At 39.2% G+C, this 26,368-nt stretch overlaps 1 protein-coding gene across 1 annotated transcript in view; it reads left to right on the forward strand.

Moving 5' to 3' along the window:
• Positions 1-1,726: 1,726 nt before the first annotated feature.
• The window catches only part of LOC124881034 (protein Dok-7-like), a 47,404-nt gene continuing 22,762 nt past the window's right edge, over positions 1,727-26,368 (forward strand). Inside the window, exons 1-8 of the mRNA XM_047386519.1 lie at positions 1,727-1,785; positions 1,880-1,925; positions 3,508-3,738; positions 9,023-9,223; positions 16,481-16,600; positions 20,838-20,936; positions 21,277-22,079; positions 23,754-23,802. Of these exons, the coding sequence (XP_047242475.1) occupies positions 1,732-1,785; positions 1,880-1,925; positions 3,508-3,738; positions 9,023-9,223; positions 16,481-16,600; positions 20,838-20,936; positions 21,277-22,079; positions 23,754-23,802 (1,603 nt within the window). The 5' untranslated portion in view covers positions 1,727-1,731. The remainder of the gene's footprint in view (positions 1,786-1,879; positions 1,926-3,507; positions 3,739-9,022; positions 9,224-16,480; positions 16,601-20,837; positions 20,937-21,276; positions 22,080-23,753; positions 23,803-26,368) is intronic.

The raw sequence follows: 26,368 nt of genomic DNA on the forward strand, positions 1-26,368 counted from the left end.
CAGCAGACAGGTCAGGGAAAAAGTTGTGGAGAAGATAAAGCATAGTTAGGCTGTAAAACAATACCCCAAGCTTTGAACATCTAATGGAACCGTCATTGGTATCAGCCACCTGACGTGACATATTAGGCAATCAGAGAAGCATTTAAAAGGCCCATTATAACACTGTGAGGAGATTTAAAAATCGGGAAACTATTAGTCATGCGCTTCAGGAATCTGGTCTGCATGGAAGAGTGGTGCTGTTTTTAGTTTACCAGAAACCAGGTATGGGACACATCAATCTGAACTTTGGACCAACATGCACTAAGACAATGTTTAAACTGCAGTCTATGGCCCTGAAAAGACCCACATGTGCAGAAGAAAACATGACAACACACTACAGACCTCAGTAACCTCCTTAATTTCTGTAATTATTGTTTGGTGCTTATGCACCAGCTATTCTAATGCCACTCTAGGCAACTGCCTGTAAGAAACATATCAAATTCAGGACATTAAATATGAAAGTGGGCTCGGTCCAATTAAAAAAAAACAAAAAAAAAACTTACTGAATCTGGCTGATCAGACTGTCATGGAAAAATCAGATGTGGCTCACATATGGGCCAAAAAATGGATTTAGACCACTTTTGAACATAGCCTACAAGTATGTGTGGTAGAAAACTAACACTTCATTTCACCCTGAATACATTGCAATGATGACACATGGTGAAGGCAGCATTATGGTGTGGGCAGGCTTTTCTTCAGTGGGGACAGGGAAGCTGATTAGACTTCATGAGAAGATGTCATGACCTAATGGATTTTGATAGTTCTGTAATTTGGGTCTTTTTTGAGTTATTTCTGTTTTTTCTATATTTATATTTGTTTTCTTAGTGCTTGGTTCAACCTCTAATTATTCCATGGTTCTGTATTGTCATTAGTCTTGTCTCTTAAGCTCCTTATCTTTGCTCTCCACCCGAGCTGCCATTTATTCTGTAATTGGACCCATCTGGTTTCCATGTCACAATCCCACCTCTGTATAGCTTATAAGGTTCATTGCTGGTTTCTCCTGTTGCTCTTGCCCTGGTCGCCATGTCCCGGAGCTGCATCTTGATTTTCCTGTAAGTTTTTTCTGTTTTTAATCCCATCATTCCACATTCCACTATGTATCTGCCTCTGTCCATTTGCTAAGTGGGTCCTCAGCCACCTCCAAACATGACAGAAGATGGATGGGGCTAAACCTGTTTTACAAAGAAACCTTAAGACTGGTGCTGAGGGTTTCCTACTACCAGCACAAAGACAGAAAACCTTACAGCCAGAGTTACATTGGAGTGGTGTAGATTGTAGCATCCATCAGTATTGATCTGTCACCTAAAATCCAAATAAAATCTATTTAGAAGTTTGTGGTTGCAATGTGACAAAATATGAAAATGTTCTTGTGTTATATGATTTTGAAAAACACTGTATTAAAGTTTTAGCCTGTGTAATTTTTGAGTCATGCGGTAGCTTGTATCCACCAGAGTTCCCAGCAGCAGCAGGTGGTTCGTCCCAGTCCAGGTGGCAGCCAGCAGTAGATCCCCTGCTGCTGGTTCCCTAAAGGACGCATGGAAAGACACCAGGCCCTGGTCATGGCATTTCTTCCCCCATGTGCCCTCCTTGCTGTGGGTGGAGGGGTGGGGGCAGAGCGACCAGCGCAGCTATTTTGAAAGTGACCCTTCATTCAGGCAGCGACTCTGCAGCTGTCAGGAACCATGACTGAAGATGACGGATTCTGCTGTCGTGGAAGGATACGCCAGACTCAGAGATGGGAGAAAGGTGCTCGCTTTTTGTCTTTATTCTCTGTGGTGAAGAACATCTCAATAACTGCCGCACACACGCTGGATAAAACTTTGTTTTGTTTTCCTCACAGTGGAAGACTAGGTGGCTCGTATTTCGCAAGCCGTCGCCTGTAGCAGGTAAGAAAACATGGATGTGTTTACTGTGCGCTTTCATATCAGCGCGCAGATTTATTAGCGCCATAATGGAGGAAAACGTGAATTTTGACGTTTGGACTGTAACTTTCAAGCATGTATGGCTTCAGCATTGAAGGGAATTGATTTTGTTTTTGTTCATTTGTTTAAATGTAAACTTTTTGGGCCCATAAATTATTAATTAATGCTTAACGTTACATGTTGCTAATATTTGTTTATATGTAAACAGGAAACATAAAAAAAAAAAAAAAAAAAAAAAAAAACAGCTCGAAGGCGATGGAAGGATGATGGTTTAGGCACATAAAAGTTGAGAATATCAAAATCAATGTGGATTTATTGAACACAAACTACAAATTTCAATGTAATCAAGCAATAATTAAGCCTTAGTATTTTCTCTTTGCCTTGTAAAGTGCCCTGAGATGAGGATAAATCATGGTCAGTTTGTTTGAAAACTCCCTTTTAAGGCAGTACTCATTTAGATTTTTTTCCCCTGCAAAAAAAACAAAACAAATTGGGGGGCTTCATGGTGTCCCAGTTGGGAGCAGTGTTGCCTTGCAGCAAGAAGGTCCCTGGTTCAAATTCCAGCATAGGGTTTTTCTGTATGGAGTTTGAATGTTCTGCCCGTGCATACCTAGGTTCTCTCAGGGTACTCCAGCTTCCTCCCACAGTCAGGTTATTTGGTAAGGATAAGGTATAGGCAATTGTATTGGAAAATGGAATAACAAAATATCATGAAAACAAATAAAAAAAATACAATATTATGTGACATATGCAAAATCTTAAACAGTTTCTCATCATTTCACATACTTAGTAGGATTATTGCTATATTACTATTCAGCTCAATGCATAATACAATTAATACATACCATACTTTTAAGACTTAAAAAATTAAAGTTGTCAACAATACAATATAATAGTTTAATTTGTTTGCAGTGTAGAAAAGAAACTCTTTGCAGATGCATTGATACTTCATGAGCGGGTGGTAGTTATATGTGGTGCTGGACAGCTTAACATACTCCACAGGTTAAGTTAAGGCTGATTGCTGCTCCTCCTCAGATCTTTGATGTCAGTGTTGTTACAGCTGTCTGCACTAATGCTTTGTACTCTTACGTGTGTGTGTGAGTGAGTGAGTGTGAAGGACAGCAATATGTGGAGATACTGTTGTTTTGTCAGTTGACACTGATTGTTTGAGAAGTGTCAACACATTGGAGGACATACCAGCAGCTACTGTAGGTCAGAGTGTAGAGTCAAAGTAGGAATAAAAATGTATTTTGTGTATAAGGAAAGAAAAAGTTATGTATGCAATTACTTATTTAACAACACTGGGCTGGATTTCATCACCAGTGAAAAAGAAGTCCTCTCTTCCTGTCTCAAGAAGAGATGTATTTACTGCTCAAATCAAATGCAGGAACTAAACATCAGCATTAATTAGTACCTCTATAAAAGCCATTATAAAGTTATATGTATGTACCTTTCAGTTTTTTTTTTTCATTTGCAAAAAAATAAAAAAAACAACAAAGTATTTTTTTGCTTGTGTTGCGTGAAATTCTTTGTCCTTCTCTTCCAGACTGCCTTGTGTTAGTGGTTTTTAAAGACAAATCAGACAAAGTCCAAGGCAACAAAGAGAGGGTGTGCGTCACATTGGAACAGATCTGCGGCCTGGAACCTGGAGGGTGGTATGAAGGTGTGGCTTTTACTCTGGCCATCTTGTGCCTGAACCAGGCGGCTCTGCTGGGCTTCGACAGCAGGGAGGCCCTGCAGGCCTGGGAGCTCCGTCTGCGGTACAGCCTTGGAGAGGGTGAGGATGAACTGACTCCAAAACATTTCCAAATGACATCATTCATTATCTTTGGTAAAATTACCAAACGTTTCAATATTTAATTTAATTTAATTCTTAATCTTACTTTTTCCATGCATAAGATGTTTAGATTCTGCTAACCCATACAAAGAAGGTGAACTGGTGTTTTTATTTATACTGAAAATAATTAAATGCACTATTTGTGTTGTTATTTGAATCACTCTGCTCCTGTCGTGCACATTTTTTTCACATGAAAAAACAGAAAACTTTGATGTCTCACTGAGCTGATAACCAGCATCCGCACACTGAGCATGATTGATTGTTAAAATGTTAACTAGTGATGCTCTGGTCAGACTTTTCTTGTCTGATACCAAGTTTAAATAATCAGATTTTTTTCCCCTCAAGAGTATAACACAAAAGCGGAAGAATATGAGAAATACAAGATCATCTCAATTCATACATCTAAGCATATCTCCTTAATGTTCATCAGATTTCTATTAAATTTAAAATAAGTGCATCAAAGTACCTGTTTTGGTTTATGTGTTTGTCGACTGAAAATGATGGCAGCTCTTACTTTTCATGCATTTTAAAAATAGGAATAAAACTAGATTTTTTAATATTTGACAGCTGCTGATAACCAGTCAGACCTGATCATGGGAACATTGGCAGATTCTGATCTCTGGCTCACTCATTGGTGCATTACTACTCTTTAGTCATTTGATCTTAACATGAACAGGATATACAGTATATGTAAAAAGTCCTTTACAGTTCAGACTTTAGAAATATAGAAAGACTTGCATACATACTAGGGGTTGTAATGGTACACAAAAATGAAGGTTCGTACTTCTGTCACGGTTTGGTACATTTTTTCAAACAAGTTAAACAAATAAAAATTGGCAACTGTAGAACTGACTGGGGATTTGGTTTATTTTTTTAAATTAAAAACGCTGTATTGGTTCAGTACACTGAACCGACAGGGCTGTACCAGGTATTTCAGTACGAATACGTGTACCTTAGTCCCCTAAAGCAAACCCATTAAAAAAATCTTTTAAATACTTTCTCAAACTGAGCAACTTAGCTTGGTTTCTTCAGAGCTTATTTCATAGGGAAACAACATGGAGTTAAATTCATGTTGGGATGTGACAAGCACGTATATTTAACTTCACAGGCATATTTTTGAGGAATGCAGTGAAATGGATATGAGAGATTGTAAATCTTGAGATTAGAATCAGATCATTGAATAACTAAAACAGTATAAAGATGTTTTTTTTTAATTGAAAGAAAAATAACTTACACAGTGATCTGTATTTGAAAACAAATCATTTTTAAATCATTTTACCAGTGAACAGGTGGTGCTTTAAAATAAATTGCCAGCAAAAGACTGAATTACCTCTGCAGTCAGAAAATGTATCTTTCTGAAAACAAATTTAGACATCCTACAGGCTAACCTAATATTAAACAATAATAATTAACAAAATAAAATAAAATGGACTGTTTCCATTATAGTGATTTGTAATTTGAAATACTTCATTTTATAGAGCTTGCAAGGTTATGAAGTAAAAATGTTTTTATACATTGAGCATTTCTGGCATTGCAGAGAGACACTGACGTGTGCACTGTGGAGATAAGCTACATAGATGCTAATAATAGCATTGAACTGCTCATCAGTTGGCATCTGAACTGTAAATATGTCGCTGATGACAATCGTCTTGGAGATGACTTTGTAAAAGATGCCAGAGACAAATTACGTCACAGTTGTTCCTCCCAGTTTTACTGTGTGTCAGATTATGGCTGCTGCTCATAGTAAATATGTAATAGACTTTATTTAAATAGCACCTTTCACAGGTCAGAAGCAACAAAGTGCTTAAAAATATGTGTTCATGGAACCATTAACAGCCTTTGACTTGAAGATCCCTGACTGCAAGAAGAAGTGTAGGGCTCTAGAAGGTCAGAGATATAAGCAGCGGCTTGACCACATAGGGATCTAAAAGTGAAGACTAAAATTTAAAAATAAATTTTGGAATTAACCAGCAGCCAATGTGAAGAGATTAAAACCGTCTCTTTTGTGCTGGTTAAAACTATGAAGCTGGATTCTGCACCAACTGGAGATGGTCATTCTTTGTTCTTATTCAAACACATAAAAAGGCTGTTACAATAATCCCATCAAGATTAAATGAAAGCATGAATAATCATCTCTATTTCAGCTTTTGACAACAGAGTTCAAAGCTTAGAAATATTTCTTAGTTGAAAGAACAGATTCTGAAAAATCCACGAGAATGGTACTCCAATGTCATGGAAGAAGCAAAAATAATACCAAGGTTTCTGGGGTTAGGTTGGACAGAAGAGACTAATAAGGTATTGCTTGATTTGAGTCATTCTGTTCTCTGGAGCAATAATTGGGGATCTGTCTTATCAGAGTTCACCTGCAAGTAGTTGTCACAGACCCACTGATGCTACTAAAACAGTTTATCAAGGATTTAATATTTAGTTGGCTTGAAAGAACAGTAGAACTGAATGTCATCAGCATAGAAATGATAAGAACAGCACAAAACTGCCTGATGAATTGTCCTTGTGGGGAAATATACAAAAGAAAGAAAATAGGCCCACGAATGAGCCCTGTGGTACCCCACCTGGCAAGCTCTTGGAATCTGATATGATCTGGTTTGCAAAAACACTAAATGTTCTGTTAGAGAGATGGGAGATAAACCACTCTAGAGCCCCACCTGATACATCAACTAGAGCTTGTTAATCAAAATAATGTGATCTACAGTGTCTAAAGCAGATGTAGGATCTAGAAGAACCATAATAGTGGATCCTCCAGAGTCAGCTGACATCAAAATGTCACTAAAAGCTTAAAGCGGTTTCTGTGGAGTGGAGCTTACAAAAGCCAGACTGAATTTTGTCACAGATCTAATGTTTTTCCATAAAATAAATTAGATGTTCTGCCAATACCTTTTCAAGAACCTTTGACATAATGAGAATAAGCCTTTGATTATTAAACTGTGTAGGATCCAAATTGCAGCTTTTTAATAATTGCTCAACAACAGCATGCTTGACTGAGCTTGGAAGCACACTTGTTAAAAGTGAAGTATTGTGAATTTCTACAACGCTTGGGCCAATCGAAGGAAAAACCTTTTTAGACTGCAGGGAGAATGTTGTTTGGACCGATAAATATTTTCATTTTATCAAGTAGAGATGAAATGTCGCTGTATCAAACACAGACACTGAGAAGGCAGAGAGGCAGAAACAGAGTTATGACACACAAAAATGTCAGGTCACGGACACAGGTACTGTGGGGATCACAGGGGAAACGAGAGTTGATTCAATTCAGTGTCAATTCAGTTTATATCAAGGCACAAAGTCAATTCAATCAAATCATACATATTCTAAGTCAACTACATACATTCCAATAGATACTAATTTTTGAACAATGATATCAAATTCAGTTTATTATTCAAATTGGTTAAAAAGTTTTTCTATCTAAGGAAACCCAGCAGATTGCATCGAGTCAGTGACTTGCAGCATTCACTCCTCCTAGATGAGCATGTAGAGACAGTAGGCAGTTGCTTCACTGACTTTGCAGCAATCCATCATACTGTTCATGCACCTTAGAATCTTTCACTTTTAAACAAATAAGGTTAGAAAATATTCTATTCTTGTCAAGAAGTGGTTTTTGGATCAGACCCCAGAATGCAGACAGGCAGGAAGCAGAGGGGTGAATAAAAAAGGTCAACAGATGCAGAACATGGATAGGCTTGGCTTGACATGAACAAGCAGGTATGGCAATGCAAACAGTCATGGACAGGCTTGGCATGATAACAATATGTATCTGCGAGGGGTAGAAAGAAACACAGAGCATATAAAGACCATGGCACTGGTGAACAATTTGAAATTACAATGGCAGAAAGTGAAAACAAAACATGACTGGAACTAAACAGAAATCTAAGCACACAATCTAACCAAAGGAAAATCTTACAGGACAATTAACAGGACATAAAACGTGCCATAAACAGAACAAGTTAGACACAAAACCTAAAGGATGATGTTTCCACCTGGAAAACACAATATTATATGTAGGCAAGACCCAAGAACAACCAAGAGATGTTGCAAAAACACGCGTCCAAGAAAAAAAAAAACGGTAAACTTCTCATCCATCCAGGAGGGGAATATATGAAGAACCGTTTAGTCGACTGAATCAACAAGGAGGAAACTCATCTCCTTGGAAATAAAACCTCTGTGGGTTTTTCCACCTGCACCGGGTGTCGGCGTGGTCTTCGATCGGTATATGAATCTTCTGACCTTGTATCAGACAGATTTCCAGCTTTCAAGCTCTTCCGGGCATGGCCTTGTGGAGCAAAGGTTCGCCTGCGAGCTTTTGTCTCTCCAGATATGCGCCTCTGTTGCGTCGTCCCGTGAGACACGCAGGAAATGGGAATGAAACTTTATTTTCGGCGGATTTATAATCCCGGTGACGTCAGAGCTGCGATGTCTGTTGAGCTGCGCATGTCAAAATGTGCGACCAAAATGGATGACTCCAACAGCCGTGTCTTGGTAGGATTGTGGCTGTGGTAACCTAACCCTTATTTAAACTTCTCCACAACGGCCTGCCTGACCTGTCTGCTGTGTTCCCTGGTCTTTATGAGGCTATTTGTTCACTAATATTCTCCAATAAATGGTTGGAATATGAATAAATGAGGAAAAGATGAGAGGTTGTGAATACTTTGACAGGACTTGTTTACATATATTCTAGAAATCACAGTGATGATGTCCTGGCTCCAGGAAGAGATGGTTTGTTAATGAAAATCAGATAGAAAATCTAACTTTAGTTTATGTCAGAATGATTCAGTTTTTGCTAACCTAAACTCAAGTTAGACATAAATCTTCAGGACCAGATTAACTTAAATATGTTGAAATCTTAAAAATTCAGAAGCAGTTACATCTGGTTGCAAATTACCTCTTTTTAGCCACTAAAGCAGCTTTAAGTTGTTTTATTTTACCTTTCATTTATTGTCATAATGTCTTGACTAATATATGTTCAGTGTTTAAACTTTTCTCGGTTGTGTTTTAATGCTCCTGCCTGTCTTGGTCATTAGTCTTTTCGTGGCTAAAAACGGTAAAAACTAAACATGTTACATTAGTGACCTATTTAAAAGTGGAATTATTTCAGCAACTGCACTAAATATACTAAATCTACTAAATATGCCAACAGATGATAGGTAAATGAATAAAGGTTTGCATCTTGTGTTTCTGTTGCATCTCAGCCTTAACTTCGGTGTCTGCTCAGTTCACAGATTCAGTGTTGGAGTTTTACCAGGGACCAAGCTGGAGAGTGGACCTGCAAATCTTCATCTGTGCAACAATCTTCTGGCCCTCGTCCGGGACTTTCCTCCTGCCATTATCGGCCACTGGAACCTACTGGACCTGCGCAGATACGGACCAGTGCCAAATGGATTTGTGTTTGAAGGAGGAACAAGATGTGGATACTGTAAGTATATTACTCTTGGTGATTCATATTTGTGGCATTGTTAGCCAGAATGTTCCATACCACTCAATATTTGAAGAAGCCTTTCAGGCTATAGTCAGAGGAGCACTTTAATTTTTAATAATGCAAACATTGTATGTTTAGTTTACTGATGAAGGTGTCTCAAACTTTGGTTTTACATCCCAACTCTAAAGCATTCCTCACATCCAGCTCAAAGCAGGATGTTTTTTTTATTTTGACAGAATTAATAAATGGTCTGCAGAAATAATATTTTGCTCCAGCAGCCCAGAGGAAATTGATCATGTTCTTCAGAATCTGTTTTAAACTTATGGGGTTTTGGATGAAAACTCATCATGTACTGAAGTAATAACTTCAAGGTGGGGATCTTGATCATGCTGGTATTGTTTGTATTAGGTGATACTTTATCAAGGGTTAAGAAATGATTGATGAAACACATCAAAGCATGTGCTCTGCTTTTTTATGATTTGGTGTGGTTGCTAAACCATGGTGTTAGGGGTATAAATCTATCTGACGTATCCATAGAATGAACTTTATTGTGTCCCGGTCCACTTACCCTGTTTTTGGTAGGTGAGAAGGAACAGACTTATGGGCCATTTATGCTCAGCGTCAAATACGCAGATGCATACGGACAGAACCTCCTGTCCAACGTCTGTGTACATTCTACCTGTATTGTAGTCCCTCATCAATGGGCTTGTGGTTGCATACCTAAACATAACAAACAGAGCAATGCCACCAGTAACTGTGGGGCTAGTGAGCTGCAGTCTAGCTCACCATCTAGAAATGGAGGACATTCTTCATCCAGATGCCATGATGTATTTAATCTCCAGACAAGCCACCTTCCTTTCTCTGCCTGATTAATGTACATTGTCACAATTTGTTCCACGTTTGCTATTGTCTGAAATGTACCTCTGAATTTGGAAGTAAAATCAGAGCTCCCCTCTTTGGGTAAAATAAGAGTGCTTACTCCATCCTTTTGACTATGAGAAGGTACATATCTCTTTAACATGTTCTGATTAGAAAGATCGTTTTTGTTTAGAAATTAGTTTAGAATTAGTTTAGTCTGTTTACACCAGTGAGCTGTTTGGTCTCTGAAGTATTCTGGTAGAAAAATATGAAGAAAAATATTTCAAAATTATTCTAAATGTATGAGTAAAGGTACCTTAAATGTTAAACCTCCTGAAAACAGACTGGAATGAACTCTGATTATGTAGTTTAGTCATTCTTGGCCCGCAGCATGATGCTTTCTGTGCGTTAGAGGTACCAGTTGGCATCCGTTATATATTGTGTCGCAGTACTTCATTCCTGGTGCATTTTTAGCTTTCTGAGCCTCAGGCTTAACAAGCTCAGAGGATGAAAAAGGTGGCTGGGGATAAGAAAGTCTCTGCTCAGCTGGAAAAGGAAGGATGGATAAATCCGAACAAACCAAAAACAAAGGTGTTTGGTTGTTAGTAATTTTAATTGCATAGTTCTTTAAAACATGGAAAAAATTGACTTGAAGTAGTTTAGACTGGGATCAAGCAGGAAATTTCAAGGTAACATGGCCAAGATTTTGCAGAGTAACCCATCATGCGTTTTACGTTTATTATGAGTTCCTATTTAAAGTGTGAATGCAACGAGCATGGTGTAGCATATCTGTTACGATATAAAGATCACCAGACACAGCTTTTACTTTCCCTTACAAAACAACAAGTACAATCGTGTAATATAATCTCTCAGGACAGTTTATCCACAGCAGCTCAGGGACGAGTCTAGTTGAAGCTTCTTCTTTTGGCAGCACACTAAGCTGCAGTCCGTGTCCTCTCTGTCGGCTGCTCCTTTGTGGTTTTCCAGTAGGAAATATGAGCCACACTGCCAGAATCTCTCAAGCGTCTGCTGAGTGTTTACTGCAACTGTGTGTATAGCTTAGTGCTACAATGACAGATGGGGTAAGACACGCAATTAATGACTAAGCAGTCAGATAAATTAATTATTTATTGTTTTAACACAGCCCCAAGTTTTGTACTAATGTGTGATTTAAAAAAAAACATAATGTGATATTAAATACACATTTAGATCACAGTAATTTAAGTTCACAAAATCGCTGTAAAATAAATGAATAAATTAACAAATTAAGTTAGATTTTTGGCTTTAATTGTTGCTTTCTAATTTCTTTGTATCCTGTGTTGGATTATAATAACATTTAAAACAGGATTCCTGAGCCATAGATGTCTGGTATTTTTATATGCTAAAAGATTTATTATTAAAAAGGTCAACACATTAATAAGTAATGGGAATAATCTTTGACTGACTGGTTATTTTTTATTTGCAAATGATGCAAAAAGGTTAAAATGAGTTGCATTGTTATAAAAAGTGATCATATGACATGGGACACCCAGAAATATACAGCAACATTTTTGTTCTTTAAATTATTTTTGCCTCTATGGACTAACTGACTCTTTCTTTTCATTTTTGCTCCTAACCTTTTTCTCAGGTTTCATCAGAATTGTTTAAAAATTATTAAAATGGTGCTTTATGTCAGAAATTTACACTAGTACTCAAATACCCTTTTCAGCAAAACAGATTAATAAATGCAGACTTTTTTTAAAGAACCTTGGGGAGGGCTGCACGGTTGCGCAGTTGGTAGCACTGTTGCCTTGCAGCAAGAAGGTCCTGGGTTCAATTCCCGGCCTAGGGTCTTTCTGCATGGAGTTTGCATGTTCTCCCCGTGCATGCGTGGGTTCTCACCAGGTACTCCGGCTTCCTCCCACAGTCCAAAGACATGCCTGTTAGGTTAACTGGTCTCTCTAAATTGCCCTTAGGTGTATGAATGAGTGTTTGTGTGTTGCCCTGCGATGGACTGGCAACCTGTCCAGGGTGTACCCCGCCTCTCGCCCATAGACTGCTGGAGATAGGCACCAGCTCCCTGCAACCCACTATGGAATAAGTGGTAGAAAATGACTGACTGACAACCTTGGGGAACTGTGTTAGAATAACATCAGTAATTAGCATACACTGCTTGATGTGTATCATTGAAACTGTACTCCATGTTTGCTGCTGCAACCTTTAAATCTTAGCAGTCGCCTGCATCTCCCCCTCATGTATCTCCAGCGAATTGTTGTGCTTTGTAGTTTTTGTGTTAAAACTGGATCCATTTTGTTCTGTTTCCACCTTTTGGGAAGGACAATTTTCTTGTTTTTTTTAAACATATCAGCCCGTGCATATGGCAGAAATTAGCCTATGATTTTGAGATTCAATTTTGCAGTGAGGGTTAGATGCGCTCAAATCCCACACCATGTCTCAGATCATCAGGACAATAGTGCAAAATGCTCTAATGCACAGCATTTTTTATTTTTATTTTTTTAACCGTGTTCTGTCCAGTAGAGTAGCACTCAGAATTGTTGTCTGAGTGCCAAGAAGAAGCCCAACAGATTTACTTTCACAAGTGGAGCATTACGGCTAATTGATTCTCAAACTTGAGAAATTTAAAATTATTAACACTGGATTTTTTTTACAGTTGAAAAAATAAAAAACACAAAAAGTTGAACAATAAGGAAATTCATTGCGTTACTGATGGAGAGATGGGTCTGCTTTGGATCAGCTAGAGAAAGTCTCCTCTTCACACAGATCATTTTGATCTGTGGCCTGGATAGTTTAATTTGAGGCTCTGCAGCCTGGTGAACTAATATGATTCTGAGACCTTTTCAGAAACGCGACCTTGTCCAGCACCGCTAAAGTGTTACTGTAAATCACAATATTGCTCAACATTTGCAACAATTTGTGCAAGAAATAGCATTTTAGGTTTTGTTTGTCTTTCATAAAGTCAATCATATTGTGTTATGTCATTGTCCCTACTGGCTTGTATTTGCAGCACTGAGACAGAAAATGAACAGATAGAGAAAGGGGGAAGACATGCAACAAAAGTAACATGGTTGGGAATCGAACCTGTGTCACCGGCTGTGTCAAGCCTCTGTAAATGGGGCACACACTCTACCTCTACAGCACGAGCCGCCCTGGAAATATGTCTCTTTACCATGTTTCATTCTGTGTACAAATGTTTTGGGTGGGGTCACCAAAGCTATGATTAAACAGGTGCATGGACTTTAAATCTAATCTGGCTCCAGCCGCCATATTTATCACTCGATTGTTCACATGCTGGGATTGGCTAGTAAGTTTCATGCTGTTCAATTTGTCACATGATTATTTTTGGGACAAATTTTATTTAAAAATGAGGACCATTGTGCTTTATTTAAGGTCAAACCAGTTTTTCACACTAATATGGGGCTTAAATCGGTCAGTACTTAAGTGTCAATGTGAGCTATGACGCTAGGACGCACCCTTGACGCCAGACATTTTAAATACATTTTGTTTTTATTTTTAATACTCTCACATGCGGATATCTTTGCCATCCATAAAAGTTCAATTAATAAAAGCCATAATTGTCACTCTCAAATTAATCAAAAATTAACGTGACAAGTTGATTCTTATTTCTAATCAGGAAGCCATCTAATTGCAGATGGGAAGCGTATGGCACAGATGTAACCCTAACAAGACGTGGAGACCAACTTTAAATGACAGGCTGGGCAAGGAGATCATTAATCAGAAGCAGCCAAGATGCCCATGGTAACTCTGTAGGAGCTGCGGAGACCCACAGCTAGGGTGGGCGAATCTGTTGTTACTACTAGTGCTGCACTTTCTGCAAAGTGGCTTGAAGAAAGCCATTGTTAGAAGAAAGTCATAAGAAGTCCTTCTTGTAGATCATGTGGCTGAAACTGACATGACTTTGAACACACCATCTACACCGAGAAAATGGTGGTCGCAGCATTATCGTTTGGGGATGATTTTCCTAAATGACAGAGAAGATGGTCAGAGTTGATGGGAAAATGGATGAGCTAAATACAGAGTAATACTGGGAGAAGGGTTGGGGCTGCAAGTCCTGTTAGAGGCTGCAAAAGGCTTGAGAAGGAGGCAGAGGTTCATCCTCCAGCAGGACAACGACCTTAAACATACAGCCAGAAATGCAACATTAAGGCTTTGACTAAAGCATATGCATGTGTTGAAATTACCAAATCAAAACTCCCATTTAAATTCAATTGAGATTCAGTTGCAAGACTTGAAAATTTATGTTCACAGATGCTCTCCATAAAATCTGACAGAGGCTGAGCTAATTTGCAATGACGAGTGCGTAACAAATGTCTCAAGATGTGCACAGCTGATAGTGACTTATACCAAAGGATTTACAGCTGTTACTACATCAAAGTTAGTCTGAGTTTTGACTCAGGCGCACACGTTTTATGAACAAATGTCTGTTCGTAAAAAGCTTCTCAGTGATTGAAGACCCTTAACTATCATCTGAAACACTAATGTACTTTTCCTAAAATCCTAATGATTATGTTGCTTCTAGGCTGACTGTGCTGCTGGTAATAAAAACTCTTGGCTTTTAATCGCCTGTGAAGATTCAAGCAAAATCACACCTCCTACCTCCTGGACCAGTTTAATAAGTTCTGTTGCTTTTTATATAGACATTGTTTTGTCACTTGTTGAAGCAGAGACCAGAAGGGCCCACTTGAGTTTTTTTTGTTTTGTTTTTTGTTCAACTCTGAATAATAAAAATCCAAATAAACTCTGCCACCTGGGCTTTGTTTCTGATTTTTCCACTCCAGCTATTGGCGGTGCACCTGATGTTTGTCTGCTAATAAAAGTATGACTTGTGGGTATAAAGTCACAAGTTTAAAGTTTGATCAGTAGTTAGTTTGCTCCTCTGGACGCGACGTGCCTTGATTAGATTAACATAACAGCGAGCCGCCGGCAGATTCTCAGTTTCAGATGGTGTAGACATTCGAGCAGATTTCACTGCTGACTGTTGACCTGGCTTACTGCAGGGGTGGTGTTGGAAATGCAATTTACACGGGTGGTCCTGAGAACAGGGTGATGGAGCGACCTTTTATTGTTTACGCCTTGTAGTGGTTAGGCAGCTGCATCGTAAGAGATGTCTGGAGAGGGTGACCTCTGACCTTAGGATAGTTTTTGTTTTCTTTGAGGCTCCAAGCTAAAAGACAGGTGTTTTAGTCTCAATTTGCTTCATTAGTTTGATGTTAAATTTCACAGTAACTCGCTGAGACTGAGGAATGTCACCTCAGAGCTTTTAGTGGCAAGTTAGCAGTGCAACCTATATTGTCTTATCTTTAGAATATCTGTTTAAAATGGGCACTCATTCAGTCACAACATAAAATTTTGCCTTGGATAATTTGGAAAATATACACTAAGCTCTGCATTTATCATGTTCATTCATCTTGTTAAACTGTCAGCTTTGTGTTGCACGGTGATGCAGTGAGTAGCACAATTGCCTTGTGCTCCAGCAAAAAGGTCCCGTTTTGGATTCTGGCTTGGGCTTCTTCTACATGGAGCATGTATGCATGTTCTCCACATGCATTCCAAGGTGCGTTATTTAAAAAAATAAAGAGCAAAGCGAACATCTTAATCAATCCCAGGACCTTGACTAAGCCACTTCAAAATCTTTATTTTGTTCTTTTTGAGCCATTTTGAGGTGGACTGATTGGAGTGTTTCAGGATATTGTTCTGCTGTACAATTAAAGTGCACATAAACATGAGGCAGAAAGACTAATGGCCAAAAATAATTATTATATATAAATAAAACGTACCATAGAATAAAGTAAAAAAAATAGTAACTGCGAGTAAGCAGTGTTACTCAATAATCTAGCGACAGAGTTCCAAGGAAGCCTTGGCTACATCCTCCAGAAAGTTATCTGAAAAAGATTTTGGGAAACATCTGAGTGATTTCAGTAAGGTTAAAACCTGATAAAGACTACATTATTTATGTTTAAATGCTACAGTTTGCAAAGGGTGTAGCCTAATCTGTTTCTGATTCAAGATATCCTCCTGTTCAGCTTCAGCACCTTTTAGGTTGTGGTGAACATTTTACCTACTGATGTTGGTAGGTTGCACAGCAACATTTGGGCTTTTTGAATGTTCTGTTTTCAAAGTACACCCTCATGGAGCTATTAGCATGGTTTGAGCCATGTTTATGTTTATGTTTTAAAACGTGTTCTGCATATCAGTAATGACACTCATGCTGCTTTTTCTCTTAATGGAGATCAGAAGTTATTTTAGTAAAGAAAAATTAAGAAACGGCCATTTTATATCGAAGTGTTTTAATAATAACCAACTGCGAGACAAATGGAGAGTGCCTTTGGTCTTTTTTCGATATTTGTGTGTTAGACTAATGAGGTCCATTCTCTACAGGGGCCGGTGTTTTTCTTCTCGCAGCTGCAGAGGGCGAGCAGATCAGCTATCTGTTCGACTGCATTGTTAGAGGCATCTGCCCCAGCAGAGGCCCATTCGGACTGCGGGCCGTTTTACCAGGTCAGTACCACAAAACGTTCCTCTTCTTAAGCTCTGAAAGACACTGGCAGAATCATTCAATAAATAATACAGGGAGTTTCCAGAAACCAGAAGAAGTGCATGAAAAAAGAGGCAATATGCATTAAAGATACGACACTGTTGCCAGGTGTGAACACCTCATGTTCAAATATATCATTTTAATTTAAACATTGCCTGACACAGGTGTGCTCTGTTGCTTGCAGAGATCCATCAAAGCTGCTTGAATGCAGCCATTTGTGGTAGAATAAATTGATTCCTCCTTCTGTCTAAATTATGACTGAGAGACATTGTCCATCTAATTAGATAATCCTGTAAATCAGTCATTCATTTAGAGAAACATCCTAACACCTGATTTAAGTGTTCTTAAGTGAATACCAGGTCACCTTAAACGTGACACAAGGATAAATCTTTTGCTTAATCTGGCAACATAGTATTTATAATCAAGGGCTTGGTGCTACTAGAGGTCTGTTTGGAATAAATTATTATTTCCATGGAGTCAAGAGCTTTTTATGGTTTCTTCATCATGTCTGCAGATGTTAGAGGAACCAACATTGAAGTAAGAAAAAAAGTCACTTCTGTTAACTACTAAGTTTAACAGCAATTATTTTCTTTTATTAGGGGTTGGAAACTGATAACCCAGAGGTATGAGGTCAAACAAGAATTAGACAGAAATGTTTTCTGCTTTAATTATTAGACAGTGGTTTGAAACCACATTAGTCAATAATAAGTTTAAATTATAAAACATTTAAATGGGAAACTGAATCGATCAAAGGTTTACATACACTTTTTCAGGGCATGAAACTCTCTGCTTCTGTCTGTAGGTGTGTAGCTACTGAGTCTGCAGAACATTAATAACCTCTGTGCACTCTGACCCCATTAAATGCGCTCTGTCACTCGCGTACCACTTTGTGGCTGAGTTGCTGTCATTCTCAATCAGTTCTACTTTGTTTTATACTAATAAAAGTTAATGAGGAATATTTGGAAGAGAGGACATTCCACTAATTTACTTATTGAACAGATGGCGTCCTCTCACGGTATGACACTGGAATCCACTGATCTCCTGAGAGTGACTAATTCTTTCACAAATGTTTATAGATGTCTGCATGCCTAGGTGCTGGATTTTATATTCCTGTGGGCAAGGGGGTGACTGAAACACCTGAGTTCAATGATTTGGAGGGGTGACCCATGTCCTTTTGGCAATGAATGCTTCTTTTCCATTCACGGTTTCAGCACTGCACGGCTCCACTCCACCTGTGGTGCTTGAAGCTCCACCTCCAGCTGTCAGCTTCATGTGCTGTGCAAAGTAAAATAAACCCTCACCGTTACATCATGTCCTCCAAAACTGAGGCTGCATAGTCCAGATCACTCTCCCTTCCAAAACTCATGGGACGATGGCCATAAATGATCCTCAATATCTTTAATACTCTCTGCTACCTTGGCGAGCATCTTCTCATTTCTCGCCTCTCTATCGAGCTGCAGCTAAATTTTTGTCAGAGTCTTACGGCTCAAGACGACCATGGCCAATCAGCGAACAGCAATCTGTTCACGTCACATTTCGGCTCCGCTCAGCCACAATGGGACCTGCTGCTGAGCAGGTAACAACTAAGCCAATACAGGGCTAGAAAGCCAGTTGCAAAATGGGTGCAGTGGAGTGGTGTTTGCCAAAGCAGAGGCCATGAAAAAGGGGCAATAGTTAACTTGTCATTAAGGCCAAACAGCTCAATCTTTGTCTTGTCTGACCATAAACGTTTTCTCTAAAAGGCATTTGGCTTTAGTTGAGCTTGAAAGTGTTGATTTTAGATCAGAGGAAGTCAGCATCTGTCTCAGATTACTATGATGTGAAACTTGCTTCATGTGGACAGTAACTTTGGTGTTCCTGCAGTTTCCAAGTCATGACAGGCTTGCGCCTTGGTTCTTGTACTGTCTCTAATCATCCTTAACAGTTTTCTTTCCTCTGAGGGAGACTGTTTGGTTCAGATGGTTGATACTGGCATACAGCTGGGTGTTCCATTGAGACAATGATCCCAAACACACATTAAAACTTGTTTTGAAATTGATGGAGCAGGATAGAAATAAGCTTTTGGAAAGCTCTGACCCCAGCAAGACTAAATATTCTTGGACCTAACTAAAAGGCTCTGTTCCAGGAAACTATCTCATTTAATTAAAATCTTCCAATTTTGCTTAAAAGTTTAAAGGTTTAAAGACATTTGAATGATATATTTAGTCTTACTGAAATTGTTACAGAAACTATTATCAGCTCTCCTGTAAGAAACTATCTTGTTATTTCTCTTAATACTACCTATAGTATGTATAGGAAAGTGTAAAGCATGCAATTGCAGAGTTTTGTGCGTACTCTAGTTTTCACTCATCTTGCCGTCCAATCAAAGGTTGAGCTCATTTTTCTATTATTAGAGTGCGAAGAGGAATAAATAGCAGGGGGTATGCTGGAAAAGGGCCTGAGGGGTCAAAGTCACAGTTCACACAAGCAGAGAAAGCCAAAGCCTCCTAATCACTCTGAGCGTGTGTGTAACCTCATCCTCATCATTCCTCTGCTGCCTTCTCTGATCAGTCATCCAGCGCTCATCTCTCCCTGCTGATTTTTGTCCCTTTTTAGGTACTATTGTTATGCATCTTGTTTTGACAATTGGTTCACCTTATCGTCCTGACCGGATCTCTCCACCTCTGTTGGCTGTCGGCTTTGATTAACTGCTGTTATGATGCTAGGTTCATTTGTTGCTCTGAGCTGTTATGTTGTCCCTTTGGGGCTCTATATCAGAAACTCTAATGGCTCCCTGATCTGCCTTCTTCATACAAGCAGTGTCTTTAAAATGGTGAAGCGGTCAGCATGTTGTGAGCATATTTAGAAGTTGTACACGTTGTATAGGATTTAGTAAGTTTTGATTCCATATGTCATACCTGTAGAAATAGGAAAACTTGTTAAAGCCTGTTTATCATGAGCCTTTAAAGGAAATTTCAGTTTTTTTTAAAGTTGTGTTTAATAAGAGGCCTTGCAAAAGTACTTTAGTACAGTATTTAACTTAAGTGTTATGTAATGCTAAAGAAAGAATACAATCCTTTAAAAAAAGTTTGAAAACTGTGGTCAACTGCCTTTTGAAGTCACCTAATTAGTGTAAACATTACCTCTGTGTGTTAGTGGGATATTCCTTTCCAATAGACCTGTGTCTGGCTAAACAAAACATATATTTTCTTGCGTAGTTGGAGCCCAAAAACACAGTATGTTGATTATTACAGTTTCCATAGTATTGTCTGGGACATTTATTGCTTTATTGATATTCATACATGGGCAAATAGGGAGAGCAAGACAAGGGAGATGGAGTATACAGCTGCTGCTTACCTGATTTTCTAATAACTTTCTTTCATCCAAAGCTATTTAGAAAAAATAACATTTAGATTCTACTTCAGTTACAAGTAGTGAGATCAACATAGTGGCTGGCTTTTTTAAGAAGACTTTTTAGCAGATTTAAACTGTAAAAAAAGCTAGTCTGCACATTACCGATAAACACATGTTCTTGAATTCTTATAGCACACTAACTATACTTTTAAAATGACCTCCTGTTTTGGAGAATAGAGAAGCGTGTGGGATTTGTCATTGAAAATTACTCTCACAGCTGAACTTTCTCTGGAATCTTTTTCTAGGTGTTAAAAGCACAAGTGTGCCCACTCTAATACGTTAGTAGGAAAAACGTTGCAAAATATATTTTTCAAGCCTTCCTGTTGTGAGCGGTTATTAATACCATTTATCTTAATGTGTCTTTTTGTAAGTTTAAGTAATTTTCTGTTGAGTAAAAATGTTTTTTATGTAACATAATTTTACATTTACTAAAAACTGTGCAGGATTAAAAAGATCAAACACAAAACAGACCTCTGAATCAATTCAATGTGGAAGTTGACCTTGGTGATTGGAGGTACATTAGATCCTTTCCCGGCTCCAAGAATCTTACCAGCAGCAATAGAAAGCATGCCAAAAGAGCCACGTGGCAGTGCTATTAATAAACCCTGTAGTAGGGCACAAACGTTGCAATGCAAAACCCTCTTTCTAGGCCAAGCCAAAGCTTTGATATTCCCAGAGTTTAAGCTTACATAACACCCTTTTCCTGTGATAATTCTGAAGAATTGTTTTTTTTTTCCAGTAATATTAAAGAAATATATTTTCTTTGTGGTGTAGTTTGAGATGCTTTTTTTTTTTTTTTTTTTGCAGAACCCAACTCAAGCCAGACAAATTCAGAGGAGAAGCTGAACCTGGAAGCCCAGGAGCTGGAGAAGCGACTGAGCATGCTCTCTCATGTGAGCAGCACAGGTAGGATCGTAAGTTCCTCTAACCCAGGGGTGTCAAACTCCAGTCTTTGAGGGCCAGAGTGTCCTGCAACGTTCTGATGTGTTTGCTGGACTGGACTTTGACACCTGTGCTCTAACCTCTCAAGACTGGAAACTGTTCTTTCACTTCTTCTACAGAATATTTTAAAATGGGAATTTATGCTGAAATTTAAGTGAGCAAGTGTAACCCTTTTCATGCATATTATGTATTGGTTCATTAATAAAGGGAATACCAATTAATCAATAAGGAAAAATAAATAATTGTATCATGATGCTTTAATTTGCTTGATGAAATGCTAAACAAATAATTATTTTCCTGGCAGTCTCATCCACGTACTTCCCATCTGCTGGGGGAGACGACCGCAGCATATCCGGCTCCTCCGACACGTCCGACACCAGCCAGTCAGACTGCAGCATTGGCAGCCGGCTGGCCATTTGGACCGAACCTGCCTCAAACCCTCCAGGAAGCGTTTGTCACGTGGGCGCTAAGGTGGTGCTGCAGACTGTAGAAAAACTTTCAGCCAGCCAGGGAAATGGGGGCCGACTTTCAGCCAAGCCGCCCCGGCATCTTCAAGAGATCGGCCGTCAGAGCTCTTCAGACAGCGGCATCGCCACCGGCAGCCATTCCTCCTACTCTGGAAGTTTCTCCTCGTACACAGGCAGCCTTGACATCACTCCTGGGGAGGATTTTGGCTCTGTGTTCAGTTTGCCCCCCCACTTGGCTCAAGAGCTGAGCCCTTGCATTTGTCCTACTGCTCCTGGTCATGTGTACCAGGTGCCAACATCGATTCTTCGGTATCTCTATGACTCTCCCAGGAGTGTTTTACAAGAAGCGAGTGGGGGTGACAAAAACAGTGAGCCCTTTAATCTAAACTCAACTAAAGACTACCCTGTCCCTTCAGACCACCCAACAGAGTCTGTGAAGGGGGAAGCAGGTGGAGCAATAACCGCTGAGGTTAACTTTGAAGACACAGAAAGACAATCAGTTGCTGTACAAGCACAGGGCGTCTCAAAGGATAGCAGGAAAACAAACGTGGTGACCTCTAGTGGCTCCTCTCATACCTGCAGCTCCCTCACTGCCTCCAAAACTATTGTGGCCATCTGTTCAGTGTGTGGTGGGTTTAAGGTAAGAGAAACTCTTTTTTTCTTTGTGGTTCGCTTTTTAAGTCTTTTTGATTTTTTTTTCTTGATGAATGTCAGAAAGCCCTGTCTTGTGTGTTTGCGCTATCAGCAGCGTCTCGTCTGCTCTGTGGATTCCTGTAACAGTGATCTTTGTGCTTTTAAGCAGGCTGACGGAGATCCCTCTCTACATTTGGTGGCAGAACAACTAACAAACCCACGGCCCATCTGTCTAACAAGTCAGCATAGCGGCCAATTTATTTACACACCAACATTGTTTAGATCAGGTCTGCTCTTTACGCTGAGCAGTCACTGTGTCCCTCACTGTTTCCTTTCTTCTTTTGTAGATGTGTCTGTGAAGGTTTTGCTATTGAGTAAAGTAAAATGTAGTTGTTATAATTAGAGACTTCTATGTTTATGCTCTTACCAGAGATGGTGTGGATCCTGTGTTTACTAGCTTTTTTGTTACAGAATAATTTTCGGGGTGAGCAGAAATCAAAACTCGATGATTATGATCGGAGTGATGTAATCCCTAAATTTTATTTATAATATATTTCATTGGCTGCTGATTTTCTAGGTTTGCTCACTAATTTTTATGATGGTTTCCTTTTAATATGCCTTCATTGGACACTTTATTAGATACGCCTAACTTGTGCCATGGGGAACCCTAATTTGGCTTCTGGAAGGCAGCTGGAACTGCCAACCAGAAGATGTGTACACTTCCACACCACCCCAAGTCTAAAGCATTGATACAAGGAAGTTAGGTCCATGCTTTCATGTTATTTAGGCCGAATTCTGATTCTAGAATCTGAATGATTGAAACAATCAAGACTTATCGGACCTGGCAACAGCTTTCCAATTTTGATGAGTCTGAGTGAACTTTAGCCTTAATTTCTTGCTCTTAGCTGACAAGAGTGACACTATGTGTGGTCTGTTGCTGCTGTGGTCCATCTGCTCTAAGGTTCAACACGTTTCATTCCCAAATTGATGCTCGGTTTGAACTCGGTTTTCACTTTGTGTAGATACCTAAATGCATTGATCCGCTGATGACCAATTTGCTGTTTGTGTTAACAAACAATGCAACAGGTGTATTGAACTATATAAACTACTGTACCCGTCAAATTTGTATTGTCCAACATTACAGTGAAAACTAATGTCCCCACATGTTTTGGGCAAGTCCTGTTTCATTCAGAGGATGGACTTGAATGTGTTACTCAAATGAACTGGTGGTGGGCTTGATGCTGACTGCTGTGGACAGGTGATTTGAAACTTAATGGCTCTGAACAGTTTTTCAAGGTGTACAACATCACTGGTGATAAAGTTACGATCATGAAATCTAAGCTTCTTCATCAAGGTGATCTCTAATAGGAGAAGGAAGCATTTAAGCTCAATTAAGATTTATTTTAGTACTAAATACATCAAGTGCTAGAAGTCATCTTAAGTCAGCAGGAAACTTGGAGATGTGAAGCATATGAAACTACAGATCGTGTAAAAACACAACACTGGCAGCTAATTTTTGATAGATTTTAAATCTAAAACCCTATCATTTATTTCTGATATAAATCGTGACACAAGTAAACATGATTTTCAGGAAAAAAGTTACTAATGCTTAAGGACTCTTAAACTGTCTATGAGGGAAATGATTTGGATGCATTAAAATGTTATATTTGCTGTTTCATAGGTTAAACCATACATCCAAATGGGTTCTTCAGGGATACCAACCCTACCAGGTAAGAAAAATGTCTTGAAAGCTTTTTAACTGTGGTGCATGTGTTGTTCCTCCCATGCATGAACAGAAGTATTGATGCATGCTGGGAAAACTTATTAATCTAGCAGACATACACTTTCATGCACACCATTGCAGTGAAGAAAATTCTGGAAAAATCCCAGGCCTCTACTGAATGCATCACAGAGTCGCCAAGAGTGCAGCCACGTGAGGAGTCAATGCTGCCAAAGAGAGGAGAGAAAAAAATAGCCAACCTCTTATCTGATCTGTTCAGCTTTCTAAGTGAAGGCGGCCAACCACACACGCCGAACCTGTACGAGTCAATGAGCCCTGCTCCAGCAAATGAGCTCATTTTGGCTTCAGCTACACCGTGGGACTCCCAGCAGGACAAAAGAGCTGTCATTTATGAAAACTGTTTGAAGTGCCATGGAGAGCTTTGCCAACCTCTGCTACAGGTCGCGCTTGCTAAAATGCCCCGCAGCAGGGGTATTTCTGGTTTTCAAAGCTTCCCATCTGGACAGCACCTGAAGAAAAGCCAAGACAGTGATAGCACTGCTGATGAGGAGCTGCTTCATGAACTGCTCAGAGATGTTGATGAGCAGTGTCAGCCTGAAGATGTAAATGATTCGACAGGAAATGAAGGTAAGAGAAACCCCCTGATATCCTTTATGCCTTTGATCCTCTGAAGTGGATCTTCTCTTCATTCTTATTCACCTGTTATTCCTTGAGGCAACTTCTGTTTAATTAAATAGGTTTTTACTCACTGCACTGGTTGTTTTGTCATTTACATCTAAACTCAGTCAGTCAGTCATTTTCTACCGCTTATTCCATAGAAGGTCGTGGGGAAGCTGGTGCCTATCTCCAGCAGTCTATGGGCGGGAGGCGGGGTACACCCTGGACAGGTTGCCAGTCCATCGCAAGGCAACACACAAACAACCACACACCTAACAGCAATTTAGAGAGACCACTTAACCTAACAGGCATGTCTTTGGACTGGGGGAGGAAGCCGGAGTACCTGGAGAGAACCCATGCATGCACGGGGAGAACATGCAAACTCCATGCAGAAAGACGCTCGCCCGGGAGTCGAACCCAGGACCTTTTTGCTGAAGGTGCTACCCACTGTGCCACCGTGCAGCCCACATCTAAACTCTCCCTAAACTAATTATACTGTAAAGTTTCAGGACTTTGAATTTTAATATTAGCGGCATATCTTTCTAGTAAATCCTTTTTTGGATTATGTTGGAAACTCATGACTTTGTGGAGTTTGTATAAGATCATGATCATTTAAGACTTAAAATACAATCCCTACCAAACATATGTCTTAAAGGGCACCTATCATTCAAAATCCCCTTTTTTAGCCCTTAAATAAATTTTGTTGTGTTCTTGGAGTTTGTAGGAGTGCAGAAAAGTTTAATTTAGTCTCTCCAATTTAGTCTATCTTTATATTATGTTTGGGTCGTATTTTTCAGTCCGTTCAGTTTTCTCTGTTTTTGGTTACGTTTTTTGAACTGTTACGTCACAGTATTTGCTTTTTATTTTTTGCTGCGATTTTGAAGTCCAAGCTCAAATACGTCGAGCTGCAAGTGGATAAGTCTAAATTTTCGGTTGTTGGGTGTATTAACCCACACAATTCATCACACTGTCCCCCAGCATCAGAACCTTTTTAAAATGCCTGGTTAAATTTAATTTTTCATGGAAATGTTCCCACATCAGTGGGGAAATTCCTGTTTTTTTGTGTGAAGCTCTTCAAGGATGAGTACCTTCAGCAACCTCCCCCAGTATGAAGAAGGATTTGCTGAAAGACTGAAGTTAGTGCTGTGTGCTGGTTTTAGCTCCTTGAGGGCAGAACCGTACTGCGTGTTTTGAAAGGTATTACAGCATAAACAATGTTGCATTGTTTTTGCTGTTTTTGTTTTGTTTTGGCGCCTGTAGATAATTGTATCTCTGTTATCAAATGACAAAAAAGTCGGAACGGGTTAAAGTGGAGTGCACCTTGACCTGTAGGGGGGCGGGGTGTGAAAGGCCTCAGTAGCATTTAAGGTGAGGGCACCAAAACAAGTTGCTCTCAGACACACCTTACAACAGGGGTAAAAGAGGGGCCTGTGGAGCTACAATAACAAGGTGTTCAGACTAAAGCATTGTAGTTCCACTTTATATAGACCACAACTGAATGATTTAAATGTGAAAGGGAAGGATTCCATATGTCCCCTTTAAAATGTGCATTAATCATCCTTTTAAAATCTATTGGTTAAAAACATGTTTAAAATATATCAGTGCTGTGCAAATATTTTGGACCACCAATAATTAATATGTAGCTTCCAAGGGGACAGACCTTCCTGGCAATATTTTAAGGTGGTCTTGTTTAATATTTATCTAGATTTTTGGAAGGTATTTTAAGGTATTTAAATTTCTTTTGAACTTCAGATGCTTTTCTATTAATTTCCAATCCTTTATTGACTCACAATGACAGCATATTGCACTGTGTTTACAAGAATCAGGTCTAAAAAAAACAAACATCTGTTGATCTGAGTTTTGATCTCTGGGTCTTTGGAAATCACCTTGTTTGTGCT

This window comes from Girardinichthys multiradiatus, chromosome 14 (genome assembly GCF_021462225.1).
Source record: "Girardinichthys multiradiatus isolate DD_20200921_A chromosome 14, DD_fGirMul_XY1, whole genome shotgun sequence".
NCBI classification, from domain to species: Eukaryota; Metazoa; Chordata; class Actinopteri; order Cyprinodontiformes; family Goodeidae; genus Girardinichthys; species Girardinichthys multiradiatus.